General features: G+C 39.9%; 1 protein-coding gene across 1 annotated transcript in view; it reads right to left on the reverse strand.

Moving 5' to 3' along the window:
• The window catches only part of Syn2 (Syntrophin-like 2), a gene marked incomplete at its 5' end in the record, with an annotated part of 584,160 nt that overhangs the window by 296,994 nt on the left and 266,984 nt on the right, over positions 1-20,182 (reverse strand). Inside the window, 1 exon segment of the mRNA XM_053777238.2 lies at positions 119-265. Coding sequence (XP_053633213.2) covers positions 119-265 — 147 coding nt within the window.

Below are 20,182 nucleotides of genomic sequence, written 5' to 3' on the forward strand. Positions count from 1 at the left end.
TTACTGGACACGGTATCCACATTACCAGCCTCTATATTCATATTACTAGGCAAAGTATCAGCCCTTGAGCCTAGTCTCATGACGTACATGTAACCAGGCTACTAACTCGGGTACTCACCCTGGCATCAGGACCATTAGCTTCGAGGTTCTTGGTGCTGATGACGAGTTGCTCTCGCTGGAGGACCAGGGAGTCCGAAGTCAGGATCAGCTTCATGGGTTGAGGCTTCGACTTGCCATCACTCACGCTCACCAGACCAGCGTGCATCTGCAGACACAATGATACCAGTTAGTACTTTCTTTAGCATAATATAACGCACACTATTTTTACAAACCTCACTTAAAACATTCTTCCGTGCACATTTAAATACACACTTTTGTGTGTATATATAAGTACAAGTGAAGAATAAAAGTAACAGTTGACAACTAACCCACAACATTTAAAATCGAGCTGGACTTCCCTTCGGTCTCTCTTAATAGTGACATAAAATTGTTATAATCATAACCATACACTTGAAAGGGGTGGAACGGTAAGCCAGCGAAAGGCCTCGGCCTGATGACCAAAAGCTCCAGCTGTGGGTCGTCATATAACTAAGACCCGCGTCAGGAAACACTTGTCCTGTTTCCTGACAAACCTTATACCTACCTACCTACCTTCGGTTTCTCCTGGGTGAGGGGTAACACACAAGGCTCACAACGCCACACATATGAATGTAAATGGATTGATGACATTTCCCCCACACAGTGAGTTTTATTGACTAAGTTTGGCCCACACAGTAGCCTTTATTGACGAAGTTTCTCCGACATCGTGGGCTTTGTTGAAACATATCGCCTTACAATAGGTTTTATTAACGACATTTCGAGCACTCGGTTCCGACTAACTGCATTTGTGTATCTTCTATCATGTTAAAGAGGAACAGAAATCTTAACACCAAGTTGTTTTTTGAGTAATGTGAGAGGTGGAGGACCTTAGCACAAGTCTCACTGACCAATTACAGTGTGTCTGGCATCCACAGTTGGAATTTTCCACTTGTTTCGTGATGAATTAAAGAAACTGGCCAAGGCGAAGGTTTTTGAGAAAGGTTTGTTTTGAAAGTAAATTAGAAGGCAGTCGTGTGTAGCCAGACTCGTGAAGAATATGTGCATAATAAAATGGCGTGTTAATGTGACGGATTTGTATATGACATAACAGACGTTACTGTGTGATTACGTAATGGATTCGTATATACTGAAATAAACGTGCTTGTGATAGTTTTTAGAGTTCGTGGAAGGCGCTTGTGTCCCCGAGTGAGTTAAATATATTATATAACAAATTATGAGATTGAAGACTATAAACCATGAACATTCCTCGCCTCATGTGAACACAAACAGTTCAACAATGTCAAAAAGTTTTTGCAATATTGGCCCTCTACTCCCTTTCCCTCCTTCCTCCTCAACAGTTTCTTCTCTACCTCCACCACATATCTTCCCTTCCGACTCAGCCTTGAGTCGATGTAATCAGTCCATCAATCTTTTGAAGACTGATGGACTGATTACATCGACTCAAGGTTGAGGGACTGATCACCTCAAACTCCTCCTGTTCTTCATCATTCTCCTTTGTATGGACTGATGAAGCCACTGTGTGGCGAAACGTGTCCTCAATAAAGATACCCAAATGTTGCATATGTCTCTAATTTATCAACTTGTCAGTTCTCTGAACTACTTATTCACACATCTTCCCCTAACCTACAAGACCGTCACTTTCCTCCCTTCCCCTTCTATACCACCATCCCTGCCTCTCCCTAATCCTCTATGTCCTCCCTACCCTCCCTCCCTCCCTACCTTACCACACCCTCCTCCCTCATTTCCTATCCAAATTTACTTTCTGTTTCCCCACACTCATTTTTTACTGTTCACTTATACATTTTTGTTGGCCAGCTGTGGATATCTTAAAAAAAAAGTTCTCCTGTGTATGAAATAAGCCATCTTGAGAACCGGTAATGCTCAAGTAATAGTAATTCCAGCTCTGTTACAACGAAACTTTTGACACTCCTGTAGCTGAAAAATAATGAAATATTTGAATACTAGAATATTGGAACATTTGGTATTCTTAGTAACCTACTGACGCCTTCCAGCTGAGGCTGACGATTTCAGCTACGTATGTATCTAGCCCATCTAGGGGTATGGGAGAGGTCCCGGGTTCATCTCCCGAACAGGCCCCCAGATTACGAACACAGGTAATGAATAGCCTATGACCTGGTCGGTAATGGGTTTTGGAGCAAAAGATACTCAGCACCAGTATATAACATGTATTTCCTTCACCAGATATAATTTGCCAGATATATACAAGTACGTACACTTATGTACACTATGAACAGAAAATGAATAGCAAGCGTACCACACGACGGTGACAGAATGGCAAAAAGCAAAAGCCAGAGAGAGAGAAAGAGAGAGAGAGAGAGAGAGCACCATACTCAACCAGCAGGTAGGCAAGTCTGGCAAATGCTGACCGCTAGTGAAACCACAATGCCTCAGTATTTGGCGGGCTCGCTTGCGATTGGACAATGAACCAAGGTACTGATTTAACGACGGGTACCTTAATAATCGTTAAACCCTTAGCACCCGGTTCGCTGCTTGGAAGGCAGCCTATGTGAGAGTGTGATATACACAGAATAAATTGTAACATACTCTTTGCATGCCACACTGCATGATACGGTAGGGAAAAATAATTAGTTTTTGTTCCCGCTATGAGGCTCGTGTAGAAACGAGTAACAGCACGCTGTTGATGTATGCAATGTTACTTAACTAAAATAAAAAAGCTCCCTCCCCTCTACCTCCCCTCCCCATTATTTCCATCTTTTTGGTCTCCAGGACAAAAATCTCTCCCACCATTATCTTAAGTGGTAACGAAAGTGGCAAACGGCAGACGGCGCTCTTACGAACGGAGTGAGCACAAAATCTTTCATTAATACGGCTTTTAGCGTGGGCGCGAGTGTGGCACGGGCCACGAGGCTCCCACGTCCACCAACGGTAGGTGATGGAAGCAACGCTGGGAGACAAGCACGGAGAATGAGAGAGGAAGAAAAAGGTAGAGAGAAGAGAAGAAAGCAAAGGGAGATTGAGGAAGAACAAGTTAGGAGGGAGGGAGCAAGAAAATGGGTAGTAAGAGGGAGGGGAGGATGAGAGGGATGAAGCAGGGAGAATCGACTCAACAGGTGATGAAAACAGAAGGTATAGTAATACTGATAATGAGGATGAAAGGAAACAGGCGCATACACTTAGGTCATCTTTACTGGTTACATCTCGATCCACAGATTTGTCACACACAGGTGAACAAAGTTTTTTTCAGAATTCTTGAGATCTTCCCGTTGTTTGAGCGGTATGGTGGATCAGAGGATGTTATTGGCTTCCAGATAATGTTAGAACGTCTGCAGCAGGCCAGAACTCGACCCTACGAACCTTATACCGCCTCCAGAGACAGCACAATGTCGCATCGCCTTACCACTTGAGCCAGCGATCCTACAAGAATCGCGCATGCAGCTGAGCTACATGTTTTTCTCGTGATCCGAGGACACTCGTGGCAGTGGTATCTCGAGGATTAATTTCAGTCTCCTCCTGTTTGAATACCCACCTCAACAAGCAGTCTATATAACAATGAAATCACGAAACAAGTGATTTTAAATCATTTACCAAACTGCGGCAGGCCAGGACTCAACCCTACGAACCTTATACCGCCTCCATAGGTATAAGGTATCAAGATACCACTGCCACGAGTGTCATCAGATCACGAGAAAAACATATAGCTCAGCTGCATGCGTGATTCTTGTAGGATCGCTGGCTCAAGTTGTAAGGCGATGCGTACATTGTGCTGTCTCTGGAGGCTGTATAAGTTTCGTAGGGTCGAGTTCTGGCCTGCCGCAGTTTGGTAAATGATGTATATATATATATATATATATATATATATATATATATATATATATATATATACATATACATATATATATATATATACATATACATATATATATATATATATATACATATATATATTATTATTTTTTTTTTATTATCACACCGGCCGATTCCCACCAAGGCAGGGTGGCCCAAAAAAGAAAAACTTTCACCATCATTCACTCCATCACTGTCTTGCCAGAAGGGTGCTTTACACTACAGTTTTTAAACTGCAACATTAACACCCCTCCTTCAGAGTGCAGGCACTGTACTTCCCATCTCCAGGACTCAAGTCCGGCCTGCCGGTTTCCCTGAATCCCTTCATAAATGTTACTTTGCTCACACTCCAACAGCACGTCAAGTATTAAAAACCATTTGTCTCCATTCACTCCTATCAAACACGCTCACGCATGCCTGCTGGAAGTCCAAGCCCCTCGCACACAAAACCTCCTTTACCCCCTCCCTCCAACCCTTCCTAGGCCGACCCCTACCCCGCCTTCCTTCCACTACAGACTGATACACTCTTGAAGTCATTCTGTTTCGCTCCATTCTCTCTACATGTCCGAACCACCTCAACAACCCTTCCTCAGCCCTCTGGACAACAGTTTTGGTAATCCCGCACCTCCTCCTAACTTCCAAACTACGAATTCTCTGCATTATATTCACACCACACATTGCCCTCAGACATGACATCTCCACTGCCTCCAGCCTTCTCCTCGCTGCAACATTCATCACCCACGCTTCACACCCATATAAGAGCGTTGGTAAAACTATACTCTCATACATTCCCCTCTTTGCCTCCAAGGACAAAGTTCTTTGTCTCCACAGACTCCTAAGTGCACCACTCACTCTTTTTCCCTCATCAATTCTATGATTCACCTCATCTTTCATAGACCCATCCGCTGACACGTCCACTCCCAAATATCTGAATACGTTCACCTCCTCCATACTCTCTCCCTCCAATCTGATATTCAATCTTTCATCACCTAATCTTTTTGTTATCCTCATAACCTTACTCTTTCCTGTATTCACCTTTAATTTTCTTCTTTTGCACACCCTACCAAATTCATCCACCAATCTCTGCAACTTCTCTTCAGAATCTCCCAAGAGCACAGTGTCATCAGCAAAGAGCAGCTGTGACAACTCCCACTTTGTGTGTGATTCTTTATCTTTTAACTCCACGCCTCTTGCCAAGACCCTCGCATTTACTTCTCTTACAACCCCATCTATAAATATATTAAACAACCACGGTGACATCACACATCCTTGTCTAAGGCCTACTTTTACTGGGAAAAAATTTCCTTCTTTCCTACATACTCTAACTTGAGCCTCACTATCCTCGTAAAAACTCTTCACTGCTTTCAGTAACCTACCTCCTACACCATACACTTGCAACATCTGCCACATTGCCCCCCTATCCACCCTGTCATACGCCTTTTCCAAATCCATAAATGCCACAAAGACCTCTTTAGCCTTATCTAAATACTGTTCACTTATATGTTTCACTGTAAACACCTGGTCCACACACCCCCTACCTTTCCTAAAGCCTCCTTGTTCATCTGCTATCCTATTCTCCGTCTTACTCTTAATTCTTTCAATTATAACTCTACCATACACTTTACCAGGTACACTCAACAGACTTATCCCCCTATAATTTTTGCACTCTCTTTTATCCCCTTTGCCTTTATACAAAGGAACTATGCATGCTCTCTGCCAATCCCTAGGTACCTTACCCTCTTCCATACATTTATTAAATAATTGCACCAACCACTCCAAAACTATATCCCCACCTGCTTTTAACATTTCTATCTTTATCCCATCAATCCCGGCTGCCTTACCCCCTTTCATTTTACCTACTGCCTCACGAACTTCCCCCACACTCACAACTGGCTCTTCCTCACTCCTACAAGATGCTATTCCTCCTTGCCCTATACACGAAATCACAGCTTCCCTATCTTCATCAACATTTAACAATTCCTCAAAATATTCCTTCCATCTTCCCAATACCTCTAACTCTCCATTTAATAACTCTCCTCTCCTATTTTTAACTGACAAATCCATTTGTTCTCTAGGCTTTCTTAACTTGTTAATCTCACTCCAAAACTTTTTCTTATTTTCAACAAAATTTGTTGATAACATCTCACCCACTCTCTCATTTGCTCTCTTTTTACATTGCTTCACCACTCTCTTAACTTCTCTCTTTTTCTCCATATACTCTTCCCTCCTTGCATCACTTCTACTTTGTAAAAACTTCTCATATGCTAACTTTTTCTCCCTTACTACTCTCTTTACATCATCATTCCACCAATCGCTCCTCTTCCCTCCTGCACCCACTTTCCTGTAACCACAAACTTCTGCTGAACACTCTAACACTACATTTTTAAACCTACCCCATACCTCTTCGACCCCATTGCCTATGCTCTCATTAGCCCATCTATCCTCCAATAGCTGTTTATATCTTACCCTAACTGCCTCCTCTTTTAGTTTATAAACCTTCACCTCTCTCTTCCCTGATGCTTCTATTCTCCTTGTATCCCATCTACCTTTTACTCTCAGTGTAGCTACAACTAGAAAGTGATCTGATATATCTGTGGCCCCTCTATAAACATGTACATCCTGAAGTCTACTCAACAGTCTTTTATCTACCAATACATAATCCAACAAACTACTGTCATTTCGCCCTACATCATATCGTGTATACTTATTTATCCTCTTTTTCTTAAAATATGTATTACCTATAACTAAACCCCTTTCTATACAAAGTTCAATCAAAGGGCTCCCATTATCATTTACACCTGGCACCCCAAACTTACCTACCACACCCTCTCTAAAAGTTTCTCCTACTTTAGCATTCAAGTCCCCTACCACAATTACTCTCTCACTTGGTTCAAAGGCTCCTATACATTCACTTAACATCTCCCAAAATCTCTCTCTCTCCTCTGCATTCCTCTCTTCTCCAGGTGCATACACGCTTATTATGACCCACTTCTCGCATCCAACCTTTACTTTAATCCACATAATTCTTGAATTTACACATTCATATTCTCTTTTCTCCTTCCATAACTGATCATTTAACATTACTGCTACCCCTTCCTTTGCTCTAACTCTCTCAGATACTCCAGATTTAATCCCATTTATTTCCCCCCACTGAAACTCTCCTACCCCCTTCAGCTTTGTTTCGCTTAGGGCCAGGACATCCAAATTCTTTTCATTCATAACATCAGCAATCATCTGTTTCTTGTCATCCGCACTACATCCACGCACATTTAAGCAACCCAGTTTTATAAAGTTTTTCTTCTTCTCTTTTTTAGTAATTGTATACAGGAGAAGGGGTTACTAGCCCATTGCTCCCGGCATTTTAGTCGCCTCATACGACACGCATGGCTTACGGAGGAAAGATTCTTTTCCACTTCCCCATGGACAATAGAAGAAATAAAAAAGAACAAGAGCTATTTAGAAAAAGGAGAAAAACCTAGATGTATGTATATATATATATGCATGTGCGTGTCTGTGAAGTGTGACCAAAGTGTAGTATATATATATATATATATATAATATATATATATATATATATATATATAATTTTGAAGATAAATCTCTAGATGACGCCTCGGTTCCTCGAGGACCATCAAGTCTCGAGATAGAAGGAATGAGAAGTGAGGAGACAGTAAGAGAGGGTCGGGCAGAGTAGTGTGGGCGAGTGACCATGACAATCCCATTCATATGCAGATATTCAGAGTGTTGTTTAAGGTAACACTCCAAGAATAGTTCTAAAATAACAAGAGTGGCTGAGGTGACAGTATAGTGCAAGTACAACTCTTGCCACTTTCCAGAATTGAACTCAAAACTAAGGCAGAGGTGAGGCCATTATGATGTGGGGGGGGGGGTCCCCAGGAGGGAGGCAAGGCGAGGCCATTATAATGAGGAGGGGGAGCACCTCCATGAGAGAGGTGTTGATAATGTCACCCAGTGATTGGCTACCAACATGTTGACATCGGCATATGTTTTGACGTCAGAGGCAAGAGTAAATTTGTCCCTCCAGTTAACCTGACTTGTTTACATCACTGTTATACCTTGTTGACATCACTGATATCCCTTGTTGACACCACTGATATCCCTTATTAACATCACTGATATGCATTGTTGATATCACTGATATACCTTGTTGACATCACTGATATACCTTGTTGACATCACTGATATACCTTGTTGGCATCAATGACGTACCTTGATGACACAGTTATCTGTTTAATTATTACCTAATTCAGGACTTCTTATTAATACTTAAGACCATAATAACATAAAAAGGAAAGAGCGCTGCAGAAGGCCTACTGGCCCATCCTAGGCAGATGAAACTCACACCTACCCACACCCGCTCTGGTACTTATCTAACCTATTTTTAAAGCTACACAAGGTTTTAGCTTCAATAACAATACTCGGGAGTTTGTTCCATTTATCAACAACTATGTTACCAAACCAATGCTTTCCTATATAAGAGGAGGAGCAATGCAACAGGCTAAATAATTTTAACACATTCCTGATTCCTGGGATCAATTCTGTCAAACTTTATGATGAATATGGTATATAATATGGTATATAATATGGTATATAATACAGACAAGTTGAAATGTAAGACACACGTGCAGCAGTTGGGTATCTTTACTGTTTACTGAAATGTTTCGCCTACGCAGTGGGTTTCTTCAGTCAAGTATAGAGGAGATATAATAATAGCTTAGGTATGTTAACACTAGATGTATTTATGATAGATATTTTCACGAATTCTCTGGACTGTTTTAAATGTCATGTTTGTACCCAGACATATCGACGACAACTGACTGCTATAAGCTAAAATTTGATGTTTCGGCCTTTGTTAGACCCGTCAACACTGTGTTAGATCAATGAGACACTTGTACAACATTTGGGAATCTTTAGTCTGTTTCTTCATGCAATGGCTTCGTCGGTCTAATGAAGAGAAAGGTGAAAGATGAGGAGTAGTTTGAGGTAATCGGTCCCTCTGCCTAGAGTCGGTGTACTCAGTCCATGAGTTTTAACAAAAGTGCAGCATATTCGCGGAGATGGAGCTTATATACTGATGATAGGTGAGGTGGAGCAGTGGTAGCGGCGTCACCAGTGGAGAAGATCATTAGTGGAAGTACATAAGAACATAAAAATGGAGGAACACTGCAGAAGGCCTACTGGCCCATACAAAGCAGGTCCTTATTAATACTTAAGTAGGTCGTATCTATAGGTTTTCTAAACCATTTATACACTGCACTTATGGATCATTTATGGATTAATAGCTATGTTAGTTCAATTGTGGAAGAACCCTCCATCACCTTCCATGGTGTGTTAGTCCTCCTAGTGAGTCGCCATTGATTTCTGAATCCTTTACGCCAGTCCATACCCTGTGGCCATTATAAGCATGTTTGGGAAAGAAAAGAACCCAGATTTTCATATAGACAGTTGAACATGGGATGAGGTAGGAACCAATTTTTTTTTTTGAGTCCATCCATTTTCTGTTTTCCTTAATACCAATTTTTTGTGTACTGTACAGGTAACAATAGCATTTGCTAATGCAGTAGGAACTGTATCGGCCTTTTACTGATGTTAAACTGAGCTCTACAGATGAATTTTTCATTGTCACACAGGTATCACGAATTTAATAACAAGAAGAAATTTCAGTAACCAGGAAAGGCTCCATAACACTGCTAAGTTATTCCTTGAATAAAAAAAATCTCATTAAAATATATTTTTATTGATTACTAAGCTTTTTAGAACTAGAAAAATTGGCAATTTCTTTTATTAAGTGTGCTTGATACATGATGCTAATTTATGAATATCCAGAACTTACGAGAAAAACAATGCCACAAACACGAGTAAGAGTTATTGTTCCTTTGTAATAAAACATATTGAAGTCTGTTGGCTCGTTCTTGATTCTTGAAAAGTCATTAGCAATATGAGCTGGTTGTCTTTTTCTGCTTTGTTATCTGGCATCTGTTAGTGAAGTCAGCGGCCCTTGGCTGACACTCTTCCCTTGAAGGATGCCTTCATGGACCTACCTGCCTGAATTGATCTCCATTACCTTCCATTATCTATGTATCCATCTATCTCTCTCTCTCTCTCTCTCTCTCTCTCTATATATATATATATATATATATATATATATATATATATATATATATATATATATATATATATATATATATATATACAAACACTAATCTCTGGCTGAAGGAGACTCGAACCTACGAACCTTGGTACAAGGTATGCAGTGTTTTACCAATCTTTCCACACTGGACCAATACCTTGGAGTTCAGCTTGCGCTAGACTTTGATCCAAGGCGGCCAGCTTCCAGCACAAGCTGGACTCCAAGGTATTGGTCCAGTGTGGGTAGATTGGTAAAGCACTGCGTACCTTGTTCCAAGGTTCGTAGGTTCGATTCTCCTTCAGCCAGAGATCAGTGCTTGTGTATATTTCTCCTGCTCTTGCGAATTCCTTATATATATATATATATATATATATATATATATATATATATATATATATATATATATATATATATATGTGTCGTGCCGAATAGGCAGAACTTGTGATCTTGGCTTAAATAGCAACGCTCATCTTGCCATAAAAGACAAGCGACAATTTGTGTATGCAATAATTTCGCCAAAATCATTCTGAACCTGACGAAAAAAATATATTTCACTGTGCTTGTTTAGTATTAAATTATTGTAAACAAATCTAAAATATATAAAATTGGGCTAGGCTAAAATAAGTTGTTCTTGTTATAATAAGGTTAGGAAAGTTTTCTAAGATTCTTTTGGTGCAAAATTAAAAATTTTTACATTAACAATAATGAAAAAAATATATCTTTAAAAGTATAAGAGAAAATTTTAGAAATGACTTAATTTTAAATGAGTTCTTGCTAGTGGAAGTTGTCGAAGTTGATTGATGTGTCTTACCTAACAACGAGTTCTTGCTAATTGACCAGTTTTACATGTTCGGCACGACATATATATATATATATATATATATATATATATATATATATATATATATATATATATATATATATATATAAGTAGTACCGGAGGCGGCTGAGCGGTCCCTACCTCTCAGTGGCTTCCTCCACTCAGTGGCTTCCTCCCGAAAGGGCTGCGGCTGAGCGGTCCCTTTTTCACACCTATGTGCTAATGACCTTTTCCACACCTATGTGCTAATGATTTTTTTCACACGTATGTGCTAATGACCTTAACCCCGCCCACGACCCCCGCCCACGACCCCCGCCCACGACCCCCACCCGCGCCTCCCCACCCGCCCCGCCGCGCCTCGGGCGCGACGCCCGACCGCGCCTTCTGCTGCGCCTTCTGCAGCGTCGTCCGGATCGCCCCCGCGCCCCGAATTTTTTTCCGATTTTTTCAAATTTTTTTTTAATTTCATTTTATTGTGCTCTCCTCGAATCAAATTTTTGAGGTTCCCCCCTCCCACTTTCACCCCCATCCCAAATTTTTTCGATTTTTTTTCTCGATATCAAAGACTCCAATTCCTCGGATCAAATTTTTCTCGAAATCAAAGTCTCCATCTCCTTGGATCAAAGTTTTTCTCGATAATACAAAGACTCCAATTCCTCGGATCAAATTTTTCTCGAAATCAAAGTCTCCATCTCCTTGGATCAAGCTTTTCTCGATAAATACAAAGACTCCATCTCCATGGATCAAGTTTTCTCGATAATACAAAGACTCCATCTCCTCGGATCAAAGTTTTTTGGATTCCCCCCTCTGGTGGTAAGCATTCAAATGAACTCCTCCTATGGGGCATGGTGCTCTCTCTTACTACAGGTCTAAACAAGTGTGACGTCAGTATTCCTCTCATTAAAGTTAAATGAACTAAAAAGTGTGTTTACTCGGCAGTCAGTGACGTCACGTGATGACCTCACACATACAAGCTGAATCTTGTCGACTTCCCCCCCTATGTCAGTGACGTCACGTGATGACCCCGCACACAAGCTGAATCTTGTCGACTTACCCCTACACATTTCATATACAACATAGGGAAAACATTTTCACTCATAACCCAGGATAATCCAAATAATTTCACATTTTTTTCGTTAATACCCACAACAATCCACAATTTCTTTACAAAATACAACACAAGTCTAGACATTTTTCTCGTTTTAACTATTTCATCTCAGGTCACTCCCCACGAAGTAACCTTCTCTCTCTCCTCCTCCCCACCCTCCCGAACCCTCACACTCCAACCAACACCTCACAATTTTCACTCATAACCCCCAATTTTTCTCGTTTTAACTATTTCATCAGAAAGTCACCACAACACTTATAACCACTTTTCGATAAATTCACTAGTCACAATTTTACATATTACGAAGTTAATACGCACACACACCTCACTTTACTTTGAACACCTTCAAAACACTCTCATAAATCATTTGAATACTCACAAAAATACCTTTGAACATTTCCAAACAACACTGAAACACTTCCAAGACAACATTTTGAATACTCCCAAATAAGATTTGACAGCTCTAATTTATCTACACTTACACATTTCATTAAATTACAACTCATCCCCCCAAACTCATACCCCCAAACTCCTCCAGACTTCACAACATTATCACAAAAACTAACTCAAACACTTTACTTTGAACATCACCAAAAAACACCATCAATTGCCTTTAAATACTCCAAAAACATCATTCGAACACCCCCAAAATCACCTCTGAATACTCTCAGAACACCTTCATAAGTACTCTTGCACATCATTTGAACACCTTCAGAAACACCTTTGAACATTTCCAAACAACACTGAAACACTTCCAAAACACCATTTGAGTACTCCCAAATACACCACTGAATACTACTAAAACACCACTGAATACACTCAAAACACCACCAAAATCACCATAAACTAATATCAACACCCACATCCCACAACACCCACAACCCACAACACCCACAACACCCACAACCCACAACACCCACACCCCACAATTTTTTCTCATTTTAACTAATTTCATCAGAAAAAGGCACAAAAACCCACTTATAGCATCTTTTTCGGTATCTCTAGTTCGACAACAACACCCACAACACCCACATCCCTCAACACCCACAACCCACAACACCCACAACACCCACAACCCACAACACCCACACCCCATAATTTTTTCTCGTTTTAACTAATTTCATCAGAAAAAGGCACAACAACAACCCACTTATAACTTCTTTTTCGGTATCTCTAGTTCGACAACAACACCCACAACACGCACATCCCACAACACCCACAACCCACACCCAACAACACACACAACCCACATCGCCCACACCCCACAACACACACAACCCACATCACCCACACCCCACAATTTTTTTCTCGTTTTAACTAATTTCATCAGAAAGTCACAACAACAACAACCCACAACTTATAATCACACCTTTGAATAACCTCAAAACACCATTTGAGTACTCCCAAATACACCACTGAATACTACTAAAACACCACTGAATACACTCAAAACACCACCAAAATCACCATAAACTAAGATCAACACCCACATCCCACAACACCCACAACCCACAACACCCACATCCCACATCACCCACAACCCACATCACCAACAACCCACAATTTTTTCTCGTTTTAACTAATTTCATCAGAAAAAGTCACAAAAACAACCCACTTATATCATCTTTTTTGGTATCTCTAGTTCGACTACATTACCCACAACCCTCATCAATTACCGATTTATTCACAATTTTTTTCCCCTTCTTTTTACTGAATCTTAAATGTAATACACATTTCCTCTTTACATTACTAAAATTCTAATAAAATCCTCTCCATACCCATGTCCTTGTATCCACATAAATTGATATTATACTCGCATCAACTAATCTCACTACCCAACTATTGCGACATGTTTCAACACCCTCCATTCTTTTCCAATATATCATAACTTTTCAATTCTATAATTTCTTTTTAAAATATTCACACATTACCTTCATTTTCAGTAAAATCCCCCCATATTTCATTAAATTTCTAATACAACCCTCCCCATACCCCTCTCCATCTCACCCGCATTTCTTCACATCCACTCACCCATCTCCCAACACACCTCTTCTGAACACACACAAAAATCACATTTCACATCCACAAATGCATCTCATCACCCATCTCAAATCCACTAAAATCACTGTAACCAAGATATTCACAAAACTCTATGACCACCTAAAACACACACACACACACACACACACACACACACACACACACACACACACACACACACACGCACCTAACCTAACCTAACCTAACCTAACAGAACCTAACCTATCCTAACCTAACCGAACCTAACCTAACCGAACCGAATCTAACCTAACCTAACCTAACCTAACCTAACCTATCCTAACCTATCCTAACCTATCCTAACTTAACCTAACCTAACCTAACCTAACCTAACCTAACCTAACCTAACCTAACCTAACCTAACCTAACCTAACCTAACCTAACCTAACCTAACCGAACGTAACCTAACCTAACCTAACCTAACCTAACCTAACCTAACCTATCCTAACCTAATTTATCCTAACCTAACATAACCTAACCTAACCGAACCTAACCTAACCTAACCTAACCTATCCTAACCTATCCTAACCTAACTTAACCTATCCTAACCTAACTTAGCCTAACCTAACCTAACCTAACTTATCCTAACCTAACCTAACCTAACTTATCCTAACCTTACCTAACCTAACCTAACTTATCCTAACCTAACCTAACCTAACTAACCTAACTTATCCTAACCTAACCTAACCTAACCTAACCTAACTTATCCTAATCTAACCTTACCTAACCTAACTTATCCTAACCTAACCTAACCTAACCTAACTTATCCTAACCTAACCTAACCTAACCTAACCAAAATAACCTAACCTAACTGATCCTAACCTAACCTAACCTAACCTAACCTAACCTAACTTATCCTACTCAAATCCACTAAAATCACTGTAACTAAGATATTCACAAAACTCTATGACCACCTAACACACACACACACACACACACACACACACACACACACACACACACACACACACACACACACACACACACACACACCTCACTTTACTTTGAACACCTTCAAAACACTCTCATACATTATTTGAGACCACCTTTTCTCAATATCTCTCATCCACAACCTTTATCATCTCACTACAGAACAACCCCAAGATTACTTCGAACACTCTCATAAATCATTTGAATACTCACATAAACACCTTTGAACATTTCCAAACAACACTGAAGCACTTCCAAAATATCATTTTGATTACTCCCAAATAAGATTTATCATCTCTAATTTATCTACACTTACACATTTCATTAACTGAAATTACAACACATCCACCATACTACTCCCTCAGTCTCCAGACTTTACAACATTAACACAAAAACTAACTCAGACACTTATGACATGAGACATTTTACCAAAACTAACACAAACCCATATCTGTTATATCTCCAATATCTAAGATCACCACAATCAAGACGTTTGCCAAATTCTATAACCCCACATCAAAGACCACACATTTTTTTTGTACACATTCTCTTAAAACATCATCATAACGAAGATCACTAAAACTATCTATACTTTTACTAAGATCACATAACATTTTGTCTTCTCTAACTCGCCCACCAATTCACATTCTCATTCACACTTACACATTTCATTAAATTACAACTCATCACCCCCAAACTCCTCCCTCATTCTCCAGACTTTACAACATTAGCACAAAAAAAACTAACTCATACACTTATGACATGAGACATTACCATATCTAACACACTGACTAACTTTGAACCAACTCTGAACACCACTGATCTTCTTCAAAAAATACTCTGCACATCATTTGAACACCTTCAAAAAACACCATCAAACACCTCCGAATACTCCCAAAACACTACTGATTACTACCAAATCACCACTGAATACTACCAAATCACCGTCAAAATCACCAGAAACTAAGTTTAACATCACCATCTAACATCCTTTTTATAGAAATCCCCTCAAATCTCTATAACCAAGAACTCCCTCCCCATTTGGCGCATAAAAAAAAAGCATGAACACAAACCTAATACGCAAACACTTAGTACATGATCACCATCAACTGAAAACATATCTTGTACACACACATAATCTATGACAACCACCAACTACAATCACCCATGTTCACTTACCTCAAAAATCACTAATATCACAGAAAACACTCATTTTTATAAACATTTCAAACACAAAAAAAATCATATTTGACAATATCTAAGCGCACTCACCTCACTACCACCAACACACGATGTTACACCTCACAGGACCGACGAGCTCACCTCCAGTGACGTCAAACTCCCATTGTGTTACTTGGTGGTTGGTAACATCACACCCAACCCACCTTGTTTCAACCTATTGTACCCTACATTATCTAAGAACACTATATCCAAGACGATTACCAGATTTTATGACCCCACCACCAAGATCACAGAAAACACACATTTTTATAATTATTCACACAAAAATCACGATCACCAATTCCATATCATGTTTACCGTCATCTATCAACACTCATCACCAAGATCACCAAAATTCTAAGATCACGCATCTCAAAACTACTATGATCACTGAAAACACTTATTTTTAAACATTCGCACAAAAATAAGACATACACAAAAATACCACAACACTTCCACCAATATCTATTACATAACATGAGCACTATAACATATCACTATCACAAAAAAAAATAATACACAGACACAGGTTGTTGTTGTTGTGACTTTCTGATGAAATTAGTTAAAACGAGAAAAAAATTGTGGGGTTTGGGTGATGTGGGTTGTGTGTGTTGTGGGGTGTGGGTGATGTGGGTTGTGTGTGTTGTGGGGTGTGGGTGATGTGGGTTGTGGGTGTTGTGGGATGTGGGTGTTGTGGGTGTTGTTGTCGAACTAGAGATACCGAAAAAGATGTTATAAGTGGGTTGTTGTTGTGCCTTTTTCTGATGAAATTATTTAAAACGAGAAAAAATTGTGGGGTGTGGGTGTTGTGGGTTGTGGGTGTTGTGGGTGTTGTGGGTTGTGGGTGTTGTGGGATGTGGGTGTTGTGGGTGTTGTTGTCGAACTAGAGATACCGAAAAAGATGTTATAAGTGGGTTGTTGTTGTGCCTTTTTCTGATGAAATTAGTTAAAACGAGAAAAAATTGTGGGGTGTGGGTGTTGTGGGTTGTGGGTGTTGTGGGATGTGGGTGTTGATCTTAGTTTATGGTGATTTTGGTGGTGTTTTGAGTGTATTCAGTGGTGTTTTAGTAGTATTCAGTGGTGTATTTGGGAGTACTCAAATGGTGTTTTGGAAGTGTTTCAGTGTTGTTTGGAAATGTTCAAAGGTGTTTTTGAAGGTGTTCAAATGATGTGCAAGAGTACTTATGAAGGTGTTCTGAGAGTATTCAGAGGTGATTTTGGGGGTGTTCGAATGATGTTTTTGGAGTATTTAAAGGCAATTGATGGTGTTTTTTGGTGATGTTCAAAGTAAAGTGTTTGAGTTAGTTTTTGTGATGATATTGTGAAGTCTGGAGGTGTTTGGGGGGATGAGTTTGGGGGGATGAGTTGTAATTTAATGAAATGTGTAAGTGTAGATAAATTAGAGCTGTCAAATCTTATTTGGGAGTATTCAAAATGTTGTCTTGGAAGTGTTTCAGTGTTGTTTGGAAATGTTCAAAGGTTTTTTTGTGAGTATTCAAATGATTTATGAGAGTGTTTTGAAGGTGTTCAAAGTAAAGTGAGGTGTGTGTGCGTATTAACTTCGTAATATGTAAAATTGTGACTAGTGAATTTATCGAAAAGTGGTTATAAGTGTTGTGGTGACTTTCTGATGAAATAGTTAAAACGAGAAAAATTGGGGGTTATGAGTGAAAATTGTGAGGTGTTGGTTGGAGTGTGAGGGTTCGGGAGGGTGGGGAGGAGGAGAGAGAGAAGGTTACTTCGTGGGGAGTGACCTGAGATGAAATAGTTAAAACGAGAAAAATGTCTAGACTTGTGTTGTATTTTGTAAAGAAATTGTGGATTGTTGTGGGTATTAACGAAAAAAATGTGAAATTATTTGGATTATCCTGGGTTATGAGTGAAAATGTTTTCCCTATTTTGTATATGAAATGTGTAGGGGTAAGTCGACAAGATTCAGCTTGTGTGAGGGGTCATCATGTGACGTCACTGACATAGGGGGGGAAGTCGACAAGATTCAGCTTGTATGTGTGAGGTCATCACGTGACGTCACTGACCGCCGAGTAAACACACTTTTTAGTTCATTTAACTTTAATGAGAGGAATACTGACGTCACACTTGTTTAGACCTGTAGTAAGAGAGAGCACCATGCCCCATAGGAGGAGTTCATTTGAATGCTTACCCCCAGAGGGGGGAATCCCTTTGATCCGAGAGATGGGTCTTTGTATTATCGAGAAAACTTGATCCATGGAGAAGTCTTTGTATTTATCGAGAAAAGCTTAATCCAAGGAGAGAGACTTTGATAGAGATTTGATCCGAGGAATTGGAGTCGTTGTATTATCGAGAAAAACTTTGATCCAAGGAGATGAGACTTTGATTTCGAGAAAAATTTGATGAATTAGTCTTTGTATTTATCGAGAAAAGCTTGATCCAAGGAGGTGGAGACTTTGATTTCGAGAAAAATTTGATCCGAGGAATTGGAGTCTTTGATATCGAGAAAAAAAATTCGAAAAAATTTGGGATGGGGGTGAAAGTGGGAGGGGGGAACCTCAAAAATTTGATTCGAGGAGAGCACAATAAAATGAAATTCAAAAAAAAAATTTGAAAAAAATCGGAAAAAAATTCGGGGCGCGGAGGCGATCCGGACGACGCTGCAGAAGGCGTGGTCGGGCGCGACGGCCGAGGCGCGGCAGGGTGGGTGGGGAGGCGCGGGTGGGGGGCGCGGGTGGGGGGCGCGGGTGGGGGGCTCAGGTGGGGGGCTCGGGTGGGGGGGGCCGCGGGTGGGGGGGTCGCGCGTGGGGGTCGTGGGCGGGGTCGTGGGCGGGGGTCGTGGGCGGGGGTCGTGGGCGGGGGTCGTGGGAGGGGTTAAGGTCATTAGCACATGGTGTGAAAAAGGTCATTAGCACATAGGTGTGAAAAAGGTCATTAGCACATAGGTGTGAAAAAGGGACCGCTCAGCCGCAGCCCTTTCGGGAGGAAGCCACTGAGAGGAGGAAGCCACTGAGAGGTAGGGACCGCTCAGCCGCCTCCGGTACTACTTATATATATATATATGTCGTGCCGAATAGGTAGAACTTGCGGTCTTGGCTTAAATAGCAACGCTCATCTTGTCATATAGGACAAGTGAAAATTTGTGTATGCAATAATTTCGCCAAAATCATTCTGAACCTAACGAAAAAAAAATTTTTCACTGTGTTTGTTTAGTATTAAATTACTGTAAACAAATCTAAAATATATTTAGTTAGGTTAGGCTAAAATAAATTGTTCTTGTTATAATAAGGTTAGGTAAGCTTTCTAAGATTCTTTTGGAGCAAAATTAAAAATGTTTACATTAACATTAATGAAAAAAAATATATCTTTAAACGTATAAGAGAAAATTTTAGAAATGACTTAATTTTAAATGAGTTCTTGCTAATTGACCAGTTTTACATATTATATATATATATATATATATATATATATATATATATATATATATATATATATATATATATAGATAGATAGATAGATAGATAGATAGATAGATATAGATAATGAATAAAGTAGCAAAAAAGGTGGGAAGGACGGGAGAGGAACTAATAGAACGCCAAGATTGTCTGAACCATATTAAAAGTTCCAACAAGAAGTTCCTCTGCGTTATCTCTCCATTTTCCCAGTCATCTCACTGAACATTACAGAGATGAGCCTCAATAAGTTTTTCCTCAGTGTTTAGGAGAGGCAACAGTGTCACCGGAGCCCCGTGCAAATGTTGCAGAAGACTGATACTTCTAGTGGAACACAATGTGGACCGAAGGGACATTAAAAACGGTAGATAACACTGAAAATAATAACAGAAACAAAGACTTAGCACGAGTCGAGGACAGAGAAGAAGATTTCTATAAAGATAACTATAGAATAAATGTAACGACTTTAAAAAATGAGTAATGACGAACGTAAAGATGAAGAAAGCAGAGAGAATAAAAGAAACATGACTTATGACTCTTGAAGCGAT

Source organism: Cherax quadricarinatus, chromosome 21 (assembly GCF_038502225.1).
Source record: "Cherax quadricarinatus isolate ZL_2023a chromosome 21, ASM3850222v1, whole genome shotgun sequence".
Classification (NCBI taxonomy): Eukaryota; Metazoa; Arthropoda; class Malacostraca; order Decapoda; family Parastacidae; genus Cherax; species Cherax quadricarinatus.